General features: G+C 49.8%; 1 protein-coding gene across 1 annotated transcript in view; it reads left to right on the forward strand.

Moving 5' to 3' along the window:
* Positions 1-20,216, forward strand: part of LOC116950399 (MDS1 and EVI1 complex locus protein EVI1-A-like) — a 277,925-nt gene that overhangs the window by 103,923 nt on the left and 153,786 nt on the right. Inside the window, exon 2 of the mRNA XM_076072793.1 lies at positions 6,854-7,389. Within this exon, the coding sequence (XP_075928908.1) occupies positions 6,854-7,389 (536 nt within the window). The remainder of the gene's footprint in view (positions 1-6,853; positions 7,390-20,216) is intronic.

Raw genomic sequence — 20,216 nt, forward strand, 5'->3', positions numbered from 1 at the left:
ACACGAGTCAACATTTTGCTCTACTGCATTCTGCTGGCGAGCCAGAGTATTGCACCTCGATCGATGCTCCACAGTAAGAGAGTCATCTGTGTGTGATCCACTAGCCCTCGCTGCTGCCTCCACAGTGCTGGATTTACTGGCAGCCACGTGCATAGGCACCACCGCCCGCGTACGACGATGTTCAGGCAATGGCATAACAAGGTGGAGGTGGACGAAGGTAAAGGCGCAGCCCCACAATTGCTCCCTTTCGCTGCTGCTGGCGGAAGAGCCGCCACTCCGGGAAGCTCCAGAGCGGCGCCCCTCCGAGAGGGTGTTTGGTCTACTCTTCCAGTTCATTGCCACCTCTCCCACGCTGGCTCGGCGTCTTGGTAGATGTCGGAGTACCCACACTTTTACCCACCCCCCCCCCCCCCCCCCCATCAAACACAACCTGCCGATTGACTAACTGCAGAGGATTAATGAAAACCGCTGGGTTGAGAGAGGTGGTAGTTGGGTGGGGGGTATTGGAGTATTTAAGAAACTTGCACCATCGTTTCAACTGCCACGCCGGGAGATCATGTCGAACCGGTGGCATCTGGGTTGCAAGTTCAGTGGCGCCGCAAACCATTAGGCTACCAACATATGACTACCGCAAATAATCTTACCAGAACTATAGCAATTTGTTGCGAATAGTTGATTCTTTTGTAAACATTTCCTTACCTCTTTTACCCCCGCCCTCTCTCCTGTAATAAAGCCACCGCTATACATCTTTGTGATTCTTTTGAAAATATGCAGCAACGTCTCTGTAACAAATTCGGATCCGTGACTCGAAGCCCTGCACGTGACGGGGCGGTGGGGACGCGAATGTTCATCCCAGACCGCCCTCGCGCAGAAGCGAGAATATCGTGGCTTGGAGGGCTTGCAAAGAAGGTGACAGTGGGTGATGATGGTGGTCGTGGTGGTGGTGATACAGCGCTGCACAAAGAACGCACATCTCAACCTGACATCCCCGGCTCTCCCCCGCCCCCCCACTCCTCCTCCCAGTGTGGGTTAATATTGATTATTAATATTATTCCTCATCTTTCAGAAACGTCTATTAGCTTCCAGGACCCCATGGGTGACGTTCGCTTGAAAGGTGTAATGAATAGATGTCTAGTGGCGGCATCCTTCGGGAAGGCTTGAGCACGGGGAGGGGATGAGAGAGAAGTGTGGGAGGATGGCGGGGAGAGGGGGGCTGGCGGAGAAAGAGAGCGAGAGAGAGAAGGGGGAGAGACACTTTGACTTTTAAAACCAATTTTATTGCTGCCAGCAGCAGCAGCTCTGGAGCCGCTTTCGATACGGGATCAGCACCATCGAGTAGAGCAACATCGCGATTGCAAGCGGCGGCACGTGCGCCAAACCGCCACGTGCAATGCAAGCACCGCGTAGAGTTAACTGGTCAAAATGTTACTGCGCCGTTTGTGTTGGTGCAGAGGGCTTGACCCCCCCCCCCCCCCCCCACCGAGGGAAAGAGAGAAGAGTTTTAAAACAACCTCGACAGTGTGCGTGCCAGTGGCCCTGGCGTGGATTGTGCACTGGCCAATAAAACGGTGGCCCTGCCTTGTGGAGCGGTTTTCTTCTGTTATTGGTGCGTGCCGGACCGGGCAGCGTCCGAAGGGTCTCGCTGATCGGGCGGCAGCGGCAGCAGCGGCGCGTGGAACAATGAGGGAGGGAGGGAGAGGAGGGAGAGGAGGGAGGGAGGGAGGTGGATTGTAACCAACGGTGAACACGACAATGGAACCTCGTAAATAGTGTTTTTATGAACTCGCCAACACCGCTATTCCCAAAGCAATTGGACGTTTGTACAATCCACATTGTATACAATATCAATATTCTGCTAAGTTGGGAAAATAATCAATGCATTATCTGTATTGTATGTTTAAAATATAATAATTATAATAACTAAGCCAATAAACTGCTGGATAAAGGAATCGCCTTACCCTGTTTGGTTATAGGTGGTTGTTTGACCATTACCTCATCACGTTGGTTTCTTGTAGATTGAAGGGTTTGCCCAAGATCCGTTCAGGTATCACTGACCGCTGACATTAGCCATGGCGGGGAATTGAACTCAGGTCGCCACATTCATATGCCCTGTTCTGCTATGTGACACAATCACACTTGGTCCAAGCATTAACATTGCTGATTAAACATTGCCTGGACGTCTGTGAGCAATTGTCAATGATTTTAATAAGAACCATAGAATTCACAAAAAACAATAACTCTTTTACGATATTGGTAACAAGAAAATATATATGTTGAACTTATTTTGCGCAGTACGTTGCCAACCTTGCTAATTGGGGGTGCTTGGGAAGGACAACAAACTAAACACAAAAAGCAGTTATAAATAAATGAGGTTTAAATCTAGATTTAAAAGTGCACAGCTCCAGTGGTTTCCTAATATCGGAAAGAAGAACGTTCCAGACGGCCGGAAGAAGTGCATCTGAAAGCTCGCGATGCGGTGGCCGTCATTGTTCGATAGCCGGCCAAAAGCCACTACGTATTGTTCCGTCGATTAATACAGACTTTAAAATGCCACTGATGTCCTTATTCGCCACCTAATCGAGTAAAGCACTATGTGCGAATATCAGGCAAACGTAAAACTCCTCAATATGTCATGCGATATAGCACCATCTTTGTGTGACCAACCTCATGTCCTAATCTCTTCTAATTTAATCTAAACTACAAACAATTTTTATTTTATTTTACCAGGTGAGGCCCACTTAGCTATATAGCTGTTTAGCTGTTTTTCAGTAGCGACCTGGCCACAAATGATAGCTCAATGAAGTGGCTTATCACGTGGATATTTAAAGCAGCCAAATACTCTAAAACGCAAGCTTATACATGTGGAGGGGGAAAAGCAGAGGACCCGGAAAAAAACGCACGTGACCACGGGGAGAGCATGCAATCTCCATATATACAGGCTTCAGGGTTGGGATTGAACCCACGACCTCCTGTATACGAGGCGAGGTAGTTAACATCTCGCCACAGTGGAGACCATTCAAAGGAGTTCACTCACACGAGGTCTTGAGGCCGCACAGCTTGGCACAGCAACGTGCCTATTATTGTCATTCTTTGTTAGTGATACAAGTCGTAATGTTTGTATGTTCAATTTCTATCGCACCATACATAGTCAACCGTGCTAATCGGAGTTGTGATCATAATTTAAAACATTTTTGTTTATCATAATAATTTTACAAATGTATATTAAAACAAATTACAGCCCTTTGTCAATCCAATCCTGGATGAAAGCTTCCGCGAGTAGGTAATTGGGATTGTTTGACCATACTTCACCACCCTGGGTCAGTTGGGGCCAGGGAGGCAGGACTGGTTCAAAACATCCCTTACCTTATCTATGGGCCAGGACTCGAACTCGGGATCACCACGGCCATGGGGCAGTATGCTAACCACTGCACCACCGCTCTCCCACCCCTGACCACCCCCCCCCCCCCCCCCCCCACCGATCCTAAGTGAATAACGTTTAAAACATTTATTTTAAGTCTTGTCGTAGTGCGTTTCACCCGAACGTTGAAACTTTAACTTAATTTGCTTTTATCAAGAACATTCAGTTTGAAACTTCTCATTTTTTTCCCCTCCGATGCACGCCGCTCTTACCCCAACCCTAACGGCTCACCCCATGTGGATCTTGTCAGATGCTCGCTGCTCGGCTTGATGGCAGGGGCTGAGAAGTCTGCAAAGATGGACCGCCGACTTTGCTCATAGCGGGGGGGGTGGAGGTCGGGAGGGGGGGGGGTATAGATCTGCGTCTTTCTCACTTGTCACGTTAATTGTTCCACGGGGTTTTTTTTTGTCCCCGGCTCGCAAAGACCGGCACTTTCTCGCACGCTGTGCGTCTCTCTGGCGTAGGCGGCCCACCCGCCGCGCCACGTCTCGTCCCCCCCGCCCCCGGCGTGTCAGCCGGAGATCTTAATCTGTTCGTTGTCGTCTTGAGGCCGCGACGATCCCTGACACCGCCAGGCTGGATGGGGGCCTAGCGGGAGGGCCACGCAGCAGAAGCAGACAAATTTTTTTAAAAAACCTCGTCGCTGCCGGCGATCAACAGTCGGCCGCTCTCGCCAGCGCGCCCATCAATATTTCACAGAGTGGGAGAGAAACGAGGGCTTTCTATTTTTTTGAGTCATCCCGTCAATTTGTTTTTTTTCACATTACTTGTTCGCGTAAGTTGTGCTCCGATTTGGGGGTGGGGGGGGGAGGAATCTAGAGCAGGGCCGTGGATTTGTAACAAAAGTAGTGCGTTTCCAACAAGCAGCGACTTAATTGAAGTTAAATGGACGCAGCACTTTAAGATATTTGCATAATTGGCTTCGTTGAAATGGAATAAATATTTGTAATTTCCAATTCACCCTCTGAGATTGCTGTAACAAGCTTTTAATGCCGCAGAGTTGCCTCTCTGGCCTGTCACCTATGCCCCACACGACTGTGTGTGTGTAGATGTTAATTTTCCGATGAATCTGCTGCGAGTGTTTATTGGGTCGTGCGATGCACGAGTAAACACGTTCAAAATCAGGCTGTCCAGTAGGAGGTTACAGTTGAAAGGGAGCTGGAATAAATCAGGCTGTCCAGTAGGAGGTTACAGTTGAAAGGGAGCTGGAATAAATCAGGCTGTCCAGTAGGAGGTTACAGTTGAAAGGGAGCTGGAATGATTCCGTCTGGCAACCTCTGACAAATGACTCCCCTCGTCCTTCATTGAGCCATTGGGCCAACAATGATTCCTTGCTACCACAATCGCGTGGCAAATACTAACGGTGACTTTTCTTGCAGCGTTTCATTTATAGGTCACGTATATTTATGATGGCAAAGGGTCGCCGTGGCAGCTGCTTATGAGAGGAATGTTATTTAAAGGAGGGCATTATTGTACAACAACAACAACAACAAAAAACAGAGTGATATGAAATGTCTACGGAATATGAGACGAGATATGAAGTGTGTCTGTAAAACGCGAAGCTTACTGAGCGTTTTAGATGTGAGCATCACCCATGGTGAGTTTGGGCTCTACGGTGGTGACGTTATCTCCCTCACCTGGTATGCAAAAGGTCGTGGGTTCAATCCCAACCCTGATGCCTGCTGTATATTTGGAGTTTGCGTGTCTCTCTCCCCGTGGTCGCATGGACTTTTTTTCCGGGTCCTCCGGTTTTATTTACCTTCACATTTAGAATCAACATCACGTGTTTTAGAGTATTTGGTTGCTATAAATGTCCAAATGATGATAAGCCGATTCATTGCACTATCATTTGTGGCCAGGTCCCTTCTGAAAAAGAGCTACATAGCTCAGTGGGCCTTACCAGGTAAAACAAATACAAAAATGTTTTAGTTTTAGTTGAGTAACATTTTCCACCCCACGTGGCACCGGCAACCCCTGTCGGCTTCACGGTTTATCTGCTTCTCTCGCCCGTATTTTTCGCTTGCCCTAACCGCTTCGTACGTTTCCATATGAACGTTTTGCTTGATGTCTTTTGTTTTAATAATTCAACATTATTTCCCGGTGAGACTTAAAAGCTTCCTTCTTCCCCCTTATCCCTCCGCCCACTCCCAAGAGAAACCACGTGTCAAACTTCATAACGGCATCGAAAACCAAAGACAAAATTAAATGCGCGACACAGAATATAATGAAGACGACCGCACACGTGTGGAATGAGGCAAAGACTTTGCGGTGCGATTCCCAACGAGTGATAGTCACAAAGGGGTGCATTCAACGCAGTCATAGGCAGGCATCTGAGAAATGTAAAAAAATAATGTAACGAATATGTTTGTGAAATTGTCAGCCATGTTGCATTTATGAATCCACACCATTTTAATACACATCACGACAATTCTGAGCGTCGTTGTGGAGAATAATCAGAAGACTACCTCTAGATCCCATCTGTCCCTTTACGCACATATATACAATTATTATTTTACACATTCCATCAGCGCAAGCAAAACTGTGGGCCAATGTTTATAGTTATTATCTATTACAAGTAGAGTCAAGCTGACTTGACTCAATGACCAGTTTGAGTTAAATATCCTGTTCATCCAGCAGTGAATTGATTAAGGACTGTAAAATATTATTATTTATAATATTGGTTGAGGCTGGTGATTTGTGCTTTTTGCACCCATTAGCCTGCTCAACACATAGTGACTTCCTCTGTTTATTATATAAATCATTCTTGAGAATTCCTGGTAACCGGGGCACCCTCCTTTTGCTCTGCTGGGCCAATGTTCGTCAACTGCCTTCCCACAGCCACCCATGCTCTCGACTCCCCCCCCCCAACCCCGTTCAAGTTCAGGCTCAAGACCTTGCCCTTTTGTGGTCCATCTCTCACTGGCTGCCACTCTCTCTGTCTACAAAATAAGTGCCCACTGTTTCTGTAAAGCATCTTAAAGATGGGGTCATATTTATATGGTATATAAATCCACGTTGTATTGTGCACGAGTGTTCGGAGACGTTTCTGAGAATAAGCACAATTTGAAGACGTAATAATTATGACTGTTTTTTTTTTAAGTAAGTGGGCTTTAGCTGAAGACGTCGCTGGAAGGGATGGTTGAGAATAGTGATGGACTGGCAGCTAAAGGACGGACCATTCCTAAGAGGACATCTCCCGGAGCTACTAAATTGGCTCAAGTTTATATGCTATAGGTAGATTGTCACATCACAAGATCGTGAGCGATGGGGGACGGCTTGCGGAAGCTTCCATCCAGCAGTAGATGCATAATTGCTGATAATGATTGTATAATCACGCTCCTGATTGCCTACCACCACCCTCTGATACCACCACCTTCATGCCGTGCATCTCCGAATTGACAGCCAAACTCTGCACCACCCTCCGTGTCCCCACAGCGGCCGAGATGATGAACGACGTCATCGCCGTGTCGGAGGAGGTCGCTTACGAGCACTGCGACGATGACGACGAAGACCACGACAACGATGAGGACAACATCAACAACATCAACAACAGCGGCAACGGCAGAGCAGATATCGGCCGGACGGTTCTCGTCGAATCCTCCGAACCGGAGGCTCACGATCGCTTCACTCCTCCGCCACTACCACAGCATCGGCTGCACAATGATCACCACCACGAGCATCGCCACGAGCATCGCCACGAGCACCACCACGAGCACCAGCAGGAGCAGCAGCAGGCAGTGTCAGAGCAATCGAAGGCGGCAGCAGTGGGGGGGGCGGCTTCGGCGACCCAGGTGTTCGTGGTGGACGAAGCGCCGGTGCCCCGGGAGCTGGAGGTGCGCGAGTCGAGCGAGAGCGGCGCGGGGCTGCGCGTGTGGGCACGCGGGGGCATCGCGTCAGGCAAGCGCTACGGGCCATACCCGCCCCACGCTGCCCGGACCCAGCACCTGGACGACCTCCGCCGCTGCTGGGAGGTGAGCACGGACGGCGTGAGCGGTGCGAGCGGTGGCTACGGCGTTCGCGGCCGAACCCTCGCGTGTCGTTTGTCGTGGATGTTCCGACGTTTTAGCGTGCCGCGTGCTTGGGAGCTTCTTGAGTTCCGCGACGTTTTGCACGTTGGGCTGATCAACCGGCGGCTTAGCGTGAGAATGTATCGGAGGGTACTTGTGATCATGTTTTGATGGTTGGCGCGCTTTACCAATGAGCCAGCCAAATGGGTTCGTCTCTTCCAAAACTACCTTGGCTGTGGTGCATCATGAAGGTATGGAAATAATTAAAGCCTACTGCTACGTCAGTTTTTTTTTCCCCCAGCTCTTCTGTGCCGTTCTCTGTTGTGTTTCCGGTTGTGCCGCGCGTTATTCTGCATGATGTCCGACGCTTCTCTCCACGTGCCGGCGAGCTTCTTTACGAACCGAATTGAGCTGCTCACTTTCTTGCCTATCGAGAGTCAAGACCCGGAAACACCAGCGGCAGCCGGTAGCGCCGTAGAGTCGTGGTGATAACATGAGCTGCTCGGTGCAGTTCCTGAAGAAGCTCCCCCAGCATGTGGAGCGAAACGTCGGACGTACTACCGAACGACGCGCGGTACGACACGAGCGGTGTGATCTTCCTGGCAACCATCCGTCGTTTTCCTTGTCTTCTTGTTCTCATCATTTTATAAGCACATTATTTTTTAGAGTGAACATTTAGAGGAGGTGGCTGTGTGGCCCAGAGACCACAGAGCTGACAAACACCCCCTTAGATCCTGGGATTTGAGTCTGGGTTTTGGCCACTCTTGTGTTGACACTGAGATGTGAATCATCATGAGGTGATGGTCTGAGCCCACTCATTAACGCACCTCCGATTTAGCACGGTTTTGTCTACATACGGTGCGAAAGAAGTCCAACATAATACGTACGACTGTGCAAAAAAAAACCTTCTCATTTTAAATGTAGGCTTTGCACTATTTAAAACTAAACTATTTTTTTTAATTTTACCAGGTAAGGCCCACTGAGCGATGTAGCTCTTTTTCCGAAGCGACCTGGCCACAAATAATATCTCAACGAAGTGGCTTATCGCGTGGACATTTCTAGCAGCAGCCAAATACTCTAAATCAAATTTTGCCGAGGTCCCAGCGAACCAGACGTTGTTGTCGCTTTCTAACTAGCTTCACCTGACCCCTGAATCTCCGAGTTCCCCTCAGGTGTTCAGTGACATTATGTTACACGTCCATCGCAACATTTGCTTTGAGTTTGAGTCATTCACCTCCTCACGCCTCGACGGAAACATCCAAGAGGGAGGAGGGGGGGGGGGGAGCGGCCCGGGATGAAAGATGTTTCACGCTGCCATGGCCGCCACGGCCGCCCGTTCACGCGAGTTCCTAAAACAATGAAAGGCAAGGCGACAAAAGGGAGACGACAGGTAACATTGTCCGCGCGGCATTGTGGGCGTCGTGAGAGCAGTGTCCGCCAGCTCCGTAGAATGTGTTTCAATTTCAAAAACAAGGTGGCATGAGAAAGAGAGAGAGACAGAGGCAGGTGATGTTGTGGTGCCAGGGACAATGTCCCTTTGCGAAGTCTCCAGTCACTGTAAAAGATGACGCATCCTTCCCCTCTGTGGTCGTGCAGAAATGGTGTTGAAATGATAGTGCACGGTTTTCAAAGGTGCAACAACATCAACAACGTAAAAAGAAACAATGCAAACGTTTATCGTCACCACCTTCCTTTGCACTGCAACAAAAAGAGTGTTAAAAAGGTAAGGCCTTACTCAGATGTGATTATCACCCTAAGGTTGCTGCTATCTTGTATGTTTTTTTTATCAAACCTACAAATGTGAGTGGCCTAACATGGGTCTATAGAGCCTACACTAGGCCCAACACAATTTGACACGTGGAGACAGACCCCTTTAATAACCCACAGCATCAACCACCGTTGTGCAAACGATTCCTTTATTCAAGGTCTGCCAGACCTCTCTTAAAATAAAGTGGCCTGGACTCTGTCCATGAGATCTACAAGGCCAAATCCGGTTCAGATGAAGTGTGACCACTTCAAGAAAATGCTGCTGTTAAACACTGGTCAGGAAGAAGCTTAACCTGCATGATCAACTGAAAGAAAATACCGAATTTTTTCGAGAAATTTTGAAGTATTTTAGTTCGTTGGGCCCTGATGGCAATACGCTCGACTCACACAGAGCCCCCTCAGCTCTGATTAGGATTATAGCCACTCCTAATTGTCCCATGAGCGTTCTCTCATCGAAGTAAGTCGGTCCTTGTGAATCTACAACTCTCCACGGGGACATTAAAACTCCCCGGTTATTTTTCTTGTTTGGTATCAGTTGCACAATGAAACACCAGAGACGGCTGCACGCCGCACTCGTAATTCTCAACTCTTCCCAGGGTTGCGAGATGCTCTCTGCTCCTCTTGCCATGGATACACTCCCAGCTTCTGTGTACCTCAGAGCTGAAAGCCCTAATCCTCGATGTGGCCTTGCCAACAGCGTGCCTGTGGTGGCAGGGACCGGTAAGTCGCGGGTACTTGGGGTCGTAATTACGGGGTGGGGAGCTGAGCTGGGTTTGGTTGCGGGGGGGTGGGAAAGGGGGGGGGGTGTTGAAATTTGGTGGGGGGAGGGGGACAGCTGCTCCTGATATGAGCTTCCGCACGGTGCTCATGGCCCCGTGTGACCTCGAGGCTTTAATTATGAGGCTGTCAAAATAAACAGAGGGTGACCCCGGGCCATTGGCAGGCCTCAGCTGCCAGACGTCTGCGCTGCCCAGACGCAGCAAATTCCTCTCCAAATTGCATGATTTGCTCGTCTGCGAAACAGCGCGTCTATGCTTTTCTCTCTCTCTCGCTTTTTTTGTTTCAACTCATTTAATTATGCAATCACATGATCGCTTGCGTGCACACGCTCGTGGGGATCTCAGAAGTTTTTGAGAGGTAAATGGTGTCCGTTTATTTAAATTAAGAGAAAATAACCTTAATTACGTCGTAAAAATTAGCTTTAGGTTCTTTAATCGGCGCTCCAGTTCATACATTGTTGGTTGGGGTCCTCTGTGGGCTAAGAGTGGTGATAATTGATAGCCAAGGACATTTCGGTATTTTCTTTCGACACACAGTGGTTCTGCTAGATCGTCTGTAGGGGGTACAGTGTTGCCCCCTTGCATGCGTGTGGATTTTCTCCGGGCACTCGGGTTTCGTCCCCGCACGTGCGCTATCATTAATTGGCTGAAAACATCTTAAGATATAGATGACCGCAGATCTTGGGCAATTGTTGACGGCGGCTCAGCCGAGCGTCTTCTGCTGTGCTTCACCGCTTGTCATCGTGGTTCCTTCCTCGCGCCTCCCCGAGTCCGTTCCGTCTCGAGCGAGTGAGCGAAACGCTGCGCGGAGCCGCGCTCCAAGGGGAAAGTGATCTACGGCTCGTTTTTTTTGGCTGGTCGCTGTTGGTGGGGGGAAAAACGTTTGAGGGTGAAAACTCGACGATATTAAATGCATAATAAGGCCGCAGCGTTGAGGCCACACCGCACAGCACCCAGGGCCATGGTAACGTTATGCCGCACTCACTTCGGTTTATTTTTTGTTGCCCTTATCTGGGTTGAATGCAATCGGCAGCTGAAATCAGTCCCCACCAATTGAGGCTAAAGAACCAACAGAGAATGAAGATGGAGAGCAAGGTTTGATCGTATCATCGGCTACGTTTTATTATCATGATCTCACCGCTAAAATTCATTAATTAAGTGTGGAAAGTTCACGGGGGTTGGGGAGGTAAGCAAAAAAAAGTTCGCACAAAGCTGGGACAACGCTGACAAGCCGTCAGGGTTGTCCTTTATTAATCCGGCGCAAAGTATTTTTTTAATTTATTTTGGAGAAGGCCCCCGTCGTCGTCGGAGGAGGAGTAGGAAGAAAGCATCCCTTTGTAAACCCGGAGTGGATCGAGATTTCTCGCCGTTGGGGCTCGCCCGGCTTTCCGGCAGCCGTGATGGACGCCGCGAGTTTGAGTGAATTTCTCGGGATGCACTTGAGCCTGGAAATTGGCGTGCGGAGGAGGAGGAGGAAGAACCCCCGCCCTCCCTCCACAAGGAAACTAAACCATCAGATGAGGAGTGCCATCGTGTGGGCCAAATCGTCCCAAATAGCGGGGTCACGTTGGGACTCTCGGCGTGTTTGAGGAGCGAAGCTCGCTGGTGACGTTGCCGCTTTACGCCTACACGAGGATTAACCACACGTGGTTAATTCTCGTATGTCTGTCTGTTGAACTTATTTTGCACTGTATGCAGCCAACCACATTGACGAGATGTTTACTACCTCACCTGGTATGCAGGAGGGTCGTGGGGTTCAATCCCGACCCTGACGCTTGCTGTATATTTGGAGTTTGCGTCTCTCTCCCTGTGGTCGTGTGGCTTTTTCTCCGGGTCCTCCTTTTTTTCCCTCCACATTTAGAAACAACGTCACGTGTCTAGAGTATTTGGCTGCCGTGAATTTCCACGTGATGATAAGCCACTTCGTTGAGCTATCATTATGTGGTAGCCGGGTGGCTTCTGAAAATTAGCTCAGTGGGCCTTACCTGCTAAAATAAACGTAAGTTTTGTTTTTAGTTCAGTTTAACCGTGCGAGTCAAATTCTTCTTTCGAAAGCGGTCGACGCGGTCACGCGCGTTATCGCCGCCGCTCCTCGCGATTCGAATCCGGCAGTCTGCCCCCCGGTCAACGCTGCCGTTGTGTTCGGCATAAAGTATTCTTGCGTCCGCTTCACAGCGGATGTTAAAGATGCCTGGGTAGGCGGTTGCGCGAAGAAGGTCGGGCCGTTGTGTGCTGCCGTCATGGTCCAATTTAGAAGAATTGTTCTGAATTGACTCTATTGGCAAACAGAGCAATCGTCACGCCCGCTGCTGTCGCCCCGTGAAAACTTGGCGCAAGGCCCTCTCGAAAAGGATCCTTGAGGCTCCAGGCTCTCCTGCATTAACAAGCGTAATAATAACGGAAGGCGAATGCCCAAAATCTACTTAATGACGAGTAATAACGAGAACGGCTATATACGCTGAGGAAGTCGACGTTGAATGTGGAATTCCCGTTAAATCCTACAGGATTACTTTGGGATTCCTGCAGGATTTATTTTGGTTTCTTATGAGATCCCACAGGAATTTTAGGTTCTCGGTTTAACAAACAGGATGTCCTTCTCGCAATTGACTTAATTTATTAACCCCTGACCCTCAGCTGACACCACCGTATATCCGTATATTGGCCAAACACCTCAAGTACAACGAATGCAAAAGTTCCTCATCAATGGTCTCCCATCGTCATCGTCGTCACGATCATCGATTCTGGCACCAAATCGCGCTGCTCACAATCGTGGCAATAAATCCCCCGAGCGACCCACGGGTTGAAGTCTCCCAGTTGACGCTGAGTAACTGTCGCAGCACCCGGCCAAGAGAGTTTGGTAACTGACCCTTGCGGTTTCCTGTCGTCAGATTACAGACAGCGAAGCAGAGTAGAGCCTGGAAATTGGTTTGATGGAGAACCACCATGCGTAACATATTGTCGTACGACTGAAAATTGTTGTACTCTACTCGTATGCTCCTTATCCTTAACCAACCCAACCAGCCTGGTGAATATGGTCAAAGACAGTTACCTCCCAATGACCCTCGTCTGCTGTAAACGTACACAGCGATGTGTTACTCGCCGTCGGAGTTATTCGAACGATTGTGAATTCTTCAGCGATCCAATCGGCGCCCTCGGGCCAGATCGCCGCGCGCTCCCGGCTCTCGCGCGGATAAACTCCTCGGGAACGACGCGCCGATGGGCACGCCACCCACCCCGGCGCTCCGCCCGTCGAGCCTCCTGTTTCATAATCCCCGGATAGCGCACGCACGCGTATGAAAGCCCTCTTTCATTCGGCTCCTCCGCCTTCCGCCGTCCGCATTGACTTCACTTAGAAGTCGATGCACGGTGGCCGAGTCTCTACTGGAATGCTGCCGTCCTTTCTTTTCATTTCTCCCACCCCTGACCCCCTCCCCCTCCACCAAAATCATCTGCTTATTGGACTAGTCCAAAGCTAATTGAAGCACACCTGGGGTGAGTTAGTGGGCTCGACCAACTTATTAGAGGGCTTTGGTTTTTTATTGTTATGCTCCAGAACCCGCATATTTGAGTGTAGGACATAGCGATGGTAAGTTCGATCATCATGTGTCTCGTTAAACACATTTGTTTTGCCAGTTACACCTTAATATAGAGAGGACTACAGAACCTGGGCAATGTTTTTTAATTTTATTTTCAATCTCTCGCCGTCTCTCTTTCCCTTTCTTTGAGCGTTCTGTTTTTCTTACTCCTAAACCACAGCCGTGGGAACCGACATTTCTGTACTTTTATTCCGGTGGCCATGATCCGGTGTATTCTGGCTCTGCTCATTTCTGCACGTATTGTATTAAGAAAAGAAAAAAACCCTCCAGGTGGACTCCCACGAGGCTCTCCCCCGTGGCACCGCCGGCACAGCCGCCGGTAACGGACGGGTCAAGCGGCGTTTACGCTGGAGGCCGGAGTCGAAGTCTCGCTCGGCCCCCGCGTGCACGCGCGCGTCGGGTGCGACGGGGCGTGGGAATGATCTTCCGTGGGTCCTGCAGGGAGCGTCAGCTCGAACCCCCCCCCCGCCCCCCCCGCACAATTAGCGCACTCTGACCCCGCCGCCATCGTCGCGGTGGCGGTGTCGACGCTCGCACACGCCACAAAAGCCCCCCGGCCGTGCCACACCTGGCCGCGGCCGTTGCACCTGTTGCGGCGGGCAAGTTCGCGTTACAAAACAAGAGAGAGAGAGAGGGAGCCTTTTGTCCGCGTGCCGCTGATCGCGCACGGAACGTTTGGGGTGGGTGGTGGAGGGGGCGGCGGTCCGGCGCTGAGTCTCCGCGCTCGGAGGAGTCGGGCCGGACGCGGGGTTGGATCGCGCCACCACCACCACTGCCACCATCAGCGCCACCACCACTGCCACCACCAGCGCCGCCACCACTGCCACCACCAGCGCCACCACCACTGCCACCACCAGCGCCACCACCACTGCCACCACCACTGCCACCACCAGCGCCACCACCACTGCCACCACCAGCGCCACCACCACTGCCACCACCAGCGCCGCCACCACTGCCACCACCAGCGCCACCACCACTGCCACCACCACTGCCACCACCAGCGCCACCACCACTACCACCACCAGCGCCGCCACCACTGCCACCACCAGCGCCACCACCACTACCACCACCAGCGCCGCCACCACTACCACCACCAGCGCCACCCACCTGCACTACCACCACCAGCGTCGTCACTGCTTGGTGATGGTTTTATTTACACTTCATTTGTTTTGAAAACCACAATATATATTTTTGGTCACCTCAAGCCTTTAAAACGAACCCCTGTGACCCCACGGAACATATTTTATTCTGGGTGTACTGTCGGTGAAGACGACAATCAGATATGCAAAATGGTAATTGTTGGGTAGTGCCGATGTGGGTCTATGCTACTGCCAGGCGATGCTCACGCAGCTTTGGCGAGTCACGTTGGTGCCTGCGATCGAACGAAGTTTATTCTTCCGCGCTGTGGATTCACGAGAGCTAGGGCCGTTTGCATGGCTTTGCGAAGGCCCATTCGACAAAATATATACATGTTTTAAAGCCTGCCAATCTTTTATCTAACGACCGGATGGATCGCCACGGTGAGGTGTGTCGACTGGGGTTCGAACAGTGCTTCATCAAATATAGGAATAGGTTTTACCCTTTTAACTAGCACAAAACTGACACCTTTATTCAAGGCATCATGTTTGCAATAACCACAACACAAGCAGTCAGAATGCAAACAAAAAAGACATCTCTGATAATAATATGCACTGTCCTTGAATTTGATTGGTCCACACCCGAGACAGCTTTCCTTAGAGCCTAGTCTCCACTGGTGTTGGACCAGAAGACGCCAAAAGGCGTACAACTCAAAAAACAGCGCACTATCAGATAATTGAGGGCTCGGGGTGAGCATTTACATTATGAGACCTCCTTTGCCAGTAACAAGATATAGGAATAGGTTTTACCCTTTTAACTGGCACAAAAACTGGCACCTTTATTCAAGGCATCATGTTTGCAATAACCACAACACAAGCAGTCAAAATGCAAACAAAAAAGACAACGCTGATAATAATATGCACTGTCCTTGAATGTGATTGGTCCACACCCGAGACAGCTTTTCTTAGAGCCTAGTCTCCATTGATGTTGGACCAGAAGACGCCAAAAGGCGTACAACTCAAAAAACAGCGCACTATCAGAGTATTGAGGACAGTGCATATTATTATCGGAGTTGTCTTTTTATTTGCATTTTGACTGCTTGTGTTGTGGTTATTGCAAACATGATGTCTTGAATAAAGGTGTCAGTTTTTGTGCCAGTTAAAAGGGTAAAACCTATTCCTATATCTTGTTACTGGCAAAGGAGGTCTCATAAAGTGCTTCATCAACCCGTCGATTGATACCGATGATGAGGCTTGCATTGCATGCATTGAATGGCGTTGCATAATAATTGATTGTTATATATGTGTTTACTCGTACGTGTGTGATGCATGGTTTCCTGTGCTTGCTGGAGGCTGGCTACTTCTTTCACGAAGACATTCACAAAATAATCGATTCCCTGCATTGAATCGCCTGCGGGTGGGGGGGGTGTGGGGAGCAATCGTCAAAGACTGTTAATACAAGTAAGTTAGGCCTGTGTATCGCGACAACACCACTGAGAGGGACAGTGGCTCATGGTCGAGACTGATGACGGAGTGGCAGTCAATAAATGGAACGGTTGCGAGGGGACGCCCCAGCGAGGAGATGCAGCGATGCAAGCCGATACAGTGCAGGTGCTGGAGGAATCGCAGGCTCCTGTGATACGGGAGCAACGTGGGAAGGGCCTCATCATCATCACCCATTGGATTGCCGATGGGTGATGATGATGGTGATGAGCGGGGGGCTGAATATTTAAAACACCCGAGTTTCAGCCGTTTTCATAAAGGTGCCACAATTGACAATTGGGCTTTTTTATATATAATAAATGAGAAACCCTGGCACAGACGTCATCACGAGAGTCATAGCCGTGTCGTCTCCCCCACCGCTGCTGCTGTACACTACTACCCTATCATCCTCCTCCTCCTCACCCCCTCCCCCCCAGCCTTCGGCCTTCCTTCATTCCTGAGGACACCCGAGGGTAAGACGGCCTGAAATCCTTCGTTTTAGTCCAACGCCCCTGGGAGCGACTCGCCGCACGCCATTAAGTTGTCTTGAAAACGAATCAAGCGCTTCACAGCCGAGTGTAATATTGTGCAGGGACGCTCTGGGATGGCATTAGGCGGTTGATGGATGAGCGAGGTGGGGGTGGCGGGAGGTTCCGTCTCTTCTCGCTTTGTTTTGCCACGGACGAACCTCTTGCGGTCACGTAGGTTCGTCGCGAGGTTAATTTACTCGCCACATGCTGCGGACGATTAATAAAACAACAAAAAAAGTTAAGTTGAGTGCGCTCGCCGGGCCAAGGGGGCCAGAAAGTTTGGCGGCGGCGGCGAGGGGCGGCTGCTGTTAAAGTTCAAGGTTCGTCCGTTCAAAAAGCCAACCTTTTGGCCGTCAGGCGTGGAGAGGATGGCCCCATCATTGCCGAGGCGGTGTCAGGCTCGGGTTACTCCTGTTCCCCAAGATCTTCACTCGGTCATTCCTCCACAGCCCGTGTCGAGGGGTCTCGGTCTACCAGACGCTTGACTGTTTCATCTCAGCCACCACCACACTGTTCAACCACCATACGCCATACACACTCGCTCACTCATCTACTCATTCGCTCACTCACCTACTCCCTCGCTCACTTACTCGCTTATCTACTCACTCGCTCATCTACTCACTCACTCACCCACATACTCTACCAGCCATGACGTGTCCTGCCCAGAATCACCAAGAGCTTGACTGATGTCATTAATGTGAAATGTTATATATTAAATATGTCTATATTAAATGTTATATATACTTTAAAACGATGTTGCAGCGGTTCAATGTAAGCATCTTTGTCGACAGGAGAGACAAAGCTGACCAGGCATGCAAAATGTTGACCTAGCATCCTCCCGTTTCCCGTGATGGCCTTAATAGGTGCTCGCTAACAATATATGTTTGTTTCCGTGGTCCGTTGGGGTAAACGGGGATTCCGTTGTTAAGTGAGAGCACGTGTGCTTTTGAAAGTTGCCAAAAAAAGTTTTACGCTCGGAGCAGAGTAACATTCTGCCACCAATTTCATGACCGTTCATCGACAAAACGTGTGAAATTATAATTGCCTACAGATAGTCCAGATTGATGAATGGTTGGATTCGAAGATACATCATGAATATGTTTATGCTTTGTTGACGTCACGTAAACTAACAAATAACAGAAGTGACAAAAATGACGATGTTTATAAACGATGCCATGCAAGTCACTGGCACCGCATTTGTATCATCATTATTTGAGCGAGGCATGCGATGGGTGCGTGCTTATGGCCTGCTATTGGACATATTTATAAAGTGTTTGTGCAATCCACTCTCAAGCCATCACATTCTTCCCTTGTTTTCTTTATCATTATTAACAAGCTCGACTTGGCCGAGAGTATATTGTCCACAGAGCTACGAGAGCCAACGTGCGCTTATTAAACGGAGGGGAGGTGGGGGGGGGACATATCAGTTTAAAATCCACGACCCTTGCCACACACGGTGTGGCCGTGCCTGCTAAAGCGGCACCGTAAATCGAGACGCTTGCAGTGAACGCGTCCCTCAGACGAACATTTTTCCGTTATTTTTCATTTTGTTGTTGTTGTTGCTGCTGCTGCTGCTGCCGCCGGTAGGCTCGCCGCCTCTCGCGGTCCTGCGGCTCGCTTTTCGGGGGCCCCCTCCGACACCCGGGAATTGACTTCCAAAACGCCCGGCCGGATCCGCGTGTCCGAGCGCTCATTAATCAACGTCAAGAAATTGGGCCCGTTAGAACAAGGGGGATATTCTTCTGGACGCTTCGTGCGGCAGCCTTGCCGTCCCATTGTTTACCTCTTTCTGATTCTGCGATCGGGGATGAGGCTCGGATCAAGTGAGATTAGTTACCCCCTTCAGATTTTCTTTGCTTCGAGTTCAAAGCTGTTCCCTGCACCCCCTCAGCCCCCGCCAGCACCGTCTCTTCTCACTCCCTCTTGCCCTCCGAGTCGTCTCCGCTTCTGTCCACTCTCTCCCCCGCCCCCCCCCCCCCCCCGTTCTTTGCTGTCTCTCGCTCGTCTCGAGTAATAATAATGGCGCGCAGTATTCTCCGTAGCTTTGTGTGCGGCACTCAATGTGGGCTCTTGGCTTTGAAGAGCGTGGATGCTGCCAAAGGGCGGGTGGGGCGTGGGGAGGGGGGGACATTTTTACAATGATGAGAAAACTAAGAAATTGAGTGGAGTCTGATGCAATTATATCTGCCCTTGTTAATGTTTCCACTGTTTATGGGAACGTGTTTTGTTGCTGCTGCCCTTGCAGTATTATGCGAGTTGAAGGTGCAAGTTGCAAGGCAGATGCGGTTTTAAGATATTTGGACGGGAATAATAACGTTGCAATCCTCTCTGGCTTTCCCGGCTTAGAACAGAGACTCGACGCATTCGTCAATAATACTGTGGCCTTGAAATAATATAAATATACGTATGTATGATAGGTGACGCTGCGGGCAATGGACCTTGTTGATGGAAAATTGCGTGCAATGAAGAAGACTCATTGCCCAAAACGTCGTTGCCCCATCATATATTTGGCCTTTTAAGGCCACACACAGACACAATGTCGTTATTGACAAATGTGTCGAGCATTTTATTATATTAATTGCGCTGTGTGCACCACTGCCAACGCAGCAACAGCATAACGGAATAGTTAGTTTGAACAATCGCCAGGTGTGATGAGGAACGGCCACAATTCGCGTGGACTCCTCGCTGGGTCCTACTAAAGTAAGCGTGCGCATAGTGTCCTTGGTTCGTGGCGAAATCGAATGAATTGCATGAAAAAATATAAATTTGTCTCGAATCGATGTTCCAACCTCCCCCCACCCCCCCCCCCAAAAAAAAATGATAATTCGGGTTCTACGGTGTTATTTAAAAACTTACAATTATTTGCCCAATTTCTCCACCAAAATGATTTTAGTATAAAGCACGGCCACTTGGATTCATCTGGCCGAGTTCGCGGTAACAAAGCAATATCTTCTTGGTTCTTTCGGTAAAGTCAAGAATATGAATCCCTGCAGTCACGAAAGCTTTAAATCAAAATTTAAAGCAATATCTATTTATTTAATTTCTCGTTTATTTATATTGGATATTTTCTGTGTTGCTCTGCGGCACTGGGAATCATATTTTAGCTGTGCGTGCGGGAGTCTGTGTCCGGGACTCCCCGCCCTCGCTCACTCACTCACTCCCTCCGTAGTGTTTTGCTGCTTGAATCCCGGCCCAAATCGCTTTGGCCTCTCTTTAAATGCCCCTCTTTGCACTTTCCCATACCCCCATCACTCGCCCTCTCGGGAAGAGGTCAGCACGAACTGAGATTCGGCCAAAAAGCCGAAAAGGGGAGACAGCGAGAGAGAGTGAGGCACAAAGTGACTGACATCGCCAACTTTGGTGCGGTGCCCGCATTGGACGGGAGTGCAGCCGCACTGCGTGGCTCCAGTCACACAAGTCCCAGAAGAGTGTCTCCGTCTCGCCTAGCAATATTATTAAACGAATGAATGTGCTCCCCCACTGACCAACAGGTCTATAATCGCACCATCATTGCCCGGCCACGTACATTCTATCCTCCTCCTCCTCCCAACCCGGCCTATA

Source organism: Petromyzon marinus, chromosome 39, assembly GCF_048934315.1.
Source record: "Petromyzon marinus isolate PM22_M1 ecotype Great Lakes invasive population chromosome 39, UKy_Petmar_22M1.pri1.0, whole genome shotgun sequence".
NCBI classification, from domain to species: domain Eukaryota; kingdom Metazoa; phylum Chordata; class Hyperoartia; order Petromyzontiformes; family Petromyzontidae; genus Petromyzon; species Petromyzon marinus.